The 2508-nt window shown below is 33.7% G+C and overlaps 1 protein-coding gene across 1 annotated transcript; it reads right to left on the bottom strand.

Moving 5' to 3' along the window:
- Positions 1 to 632: 632 nt before the first annotated feature.
- On the bottom strand, positions 633 to 2289 carry LOC108966113 (suppressor of fused homolog). The gene has a single exon (XM_018928860.1). The coding sequence runs from the start codon at positions 2151 to 2153 to the stop codon at positions 783 to 785; it is 1371 nt and encodes a 456-aa protein (XP_018784405.1). The 5' UTR covers positions 2154 to 2289; the 3' UTR covers positions 633 to 782.
- Between the last annotated feature and the right edge of the window lie 219 nt (positions 2290 to 2508).

The following is a 2508-nucleotide window of genomic DNA, read 5'->3' as shown; positions in this document are numbered from 1 at the left end:
AAAGTATTGGCATGATTTAAATCCACAACAAACTCGACATAAGCGAGCTCATGGTGGAGGCTTATTAATGGTTTGAAGTGCTTTCAGTTAAGCAAGGCATTCTCATATTTGTTTTATTTCAACGAAAACAAATTCTGATATTTATATCCAGCYGCTGGAGGGTAGTTCCATCGACTTTACAGAGAAGAATAAATATTTCACTTCCAGTGACAATAAACAATTTTTACGCTYCAGTAATATGAAAATTTTGTATTGGCCGGCCATTAGTCCTTATTTAAACTCGACTGAGTACCTATGGGGAATAATAAAAATTTACACCATTTTGATTCMATCAAAGTGTTAAGAGATGCTTTGGCAATTTTAAAGGAGCCAGCGGACTCTATACCAAACCGCTTAAATAAAGTTAAATTAATTTTTAAAAATTTTATTAGGTACTGAAATAASATAAACTACTGGAATATCAACATAATTAGTAGTATTGAATTTATAACCTTTAAACTTATGGTTTCCCAGGGAGATTAAAAAATTAATTTATAAAAGCTTAGAAAATAAATTTCGTTAATGTTTTTGTTTCCGTTATAAGTACTAAAAAAAAAAATATAAACTCTTCGTTTTGTTGAAAAAAGTTCATATGCTCACATATACTTTCTTCACTGAAGTATACTGATATTATATTTGTTAAAATAAAATAAGATGTTTACAATCAATTACATAACTGTTCCAAATAATTTGAAATTTATTCTATTTCGAGCTAGAAAAAGTGAAATTTTTGTATATAATTTTTATAGACAAGTAGGATCCAATTTATTAGGATTATCAATGATTAACTTTAATTTGTATTCGGCCCAATATAATTCCTGACTTTCTTTGTATTCCGTATTACTATCTAATTGTAAATTGTGGAAATCCTCTAACATTCGAGGAACTAACTCATTAGGAATTAGTACTTGTATCCAATACCCTATTATGCCATATGGTGATGATTTTTTTACAATTGCTCCGGAGACGGTTTCTGACACCAGTGTTAGAGCCAAATGTTCTGCTTTAAATGTAAAATGTCGTCCATGTCGAACCCGATCTTTTATGGCTAATATAAGATACTTTGCTGCATAAGGAGCCAAAGTGATTTCAATTCCATCTAATGATATTGAGTCAGCCGAATATGGCTGATATCTAAGAGGACACGATTTATGCAATGAACTACTACTCATTGACATTGATTGTGGGAAAACCTCACACTTTACTTCATTTCTTACCAAGCAATTATTTTCATCAGATACGCATTGCTTATTTAAACTTTCTGAGTTTATTTCTTTTTTTATGCAAGGTTCTTCCCGAATTTCTCGAAAAGTAAATTCAGCATTAACTCCAGCTAAATCAGATCCTTGTTTTTCCAAGTCATCTTGCAAATTTAATAGCAATTCGGGACAAAGCTCAAATACACTAAGCGAACGATTCATATTTGTAATCCACCATTTGCCACCTGTCTGTATGTCTTGTTGCAAATAATTCAGAACACCACGGCCATTCCAACGAGATGCTTGTTCAAGTTCTTCATCCGTAACACCAACTATCTGACAAAATTCGACTGTTCCAAACACCGTATGAATACTATTTAATTGGACATCTTGGGTTATAAGAATGTTTTTTATACAGGAGGTATCACTGCCGTTTAAACTTTTGCGCCATGGTATATTATCTCCGAAGTACAACATATTACCTGTYTGAAAGCAATAACGGGCTATTGCCTGTAATAAGTTTGCCGGCCATGTTGGAGGTTGTTTGGACATTCCCAAACTATTTTCGTCTGATTCTGATTGAATCAGACGGAACGTTAATTCAAAACCCATTCCTGAACGTTCATCATTTATTTCCTTAGTGTGCACTCGACCATCTCCATGTAGATCACTTAAACCGAAACTTATATAATGCCAATGAGGAGGAATTCCATTTTCTGGATCTCCTTTATTATCATACATGCTAATGTAGTCCAAAGGATCCTGTCCACCAAGCCAATATTTCAATACKGTGGTTACTTGCAGGGGATTTGGCTGGTCTGGATAAACGCTTTGACAATAGTCAATAAGAGCTTTTAGACCCGGCGGTGGTTGCATTCTTGTACTTTGAGATAAAGTTGCAGGAGCTTTGGCCATTATTAGAAATTATAAAATTAGAACTTCTTTACAAAATACACTAAATCTTCAAACCATGGTATTCGAAATCGTAAACAAAAATATAAGAGAAGTTATACAAAAATTAGTGATGGGACCAACTACTGCATTATTGTAATCGTTCCTGATTTCTGAACACAATGTTCACGACAGACTGTAGCAGCACGACAGTGAACTGAAAATGGCGTTGTGAATGAACATTTATGAGAAGGCAGCAACATAACAATGGCCGGCATGTACACAAGACAACACAGCTGTCCATTTTGCATGTACACAATTTCGTTATGGCCATACTAATACCTTGCACTWYAATAATTTTACATTTTACATATTAGTG

Source organism: Bactrocera latifrons, unplaced genomic scaffold (assembly GCF_001853355.1).
Source record: "Bactrocera latifrons isolate USDA-ARS-PBARC rearing strain unplaced genomic scaffold, ASM185335v1 scaffold_1559, whole genome shotgun sequence".
In the NCBI taxonomy this organism is placed as follows: Eukaryota; Metazoa; Arthropoda; class Insecta; order Diptera; family Tephritidae; genus Bactrocera; species Bactrocera latifrons.
Note: the sequence above shows the minus strand (reverse complement) of the source record. Positions and strands in the feature narration are given on the sequence as shown.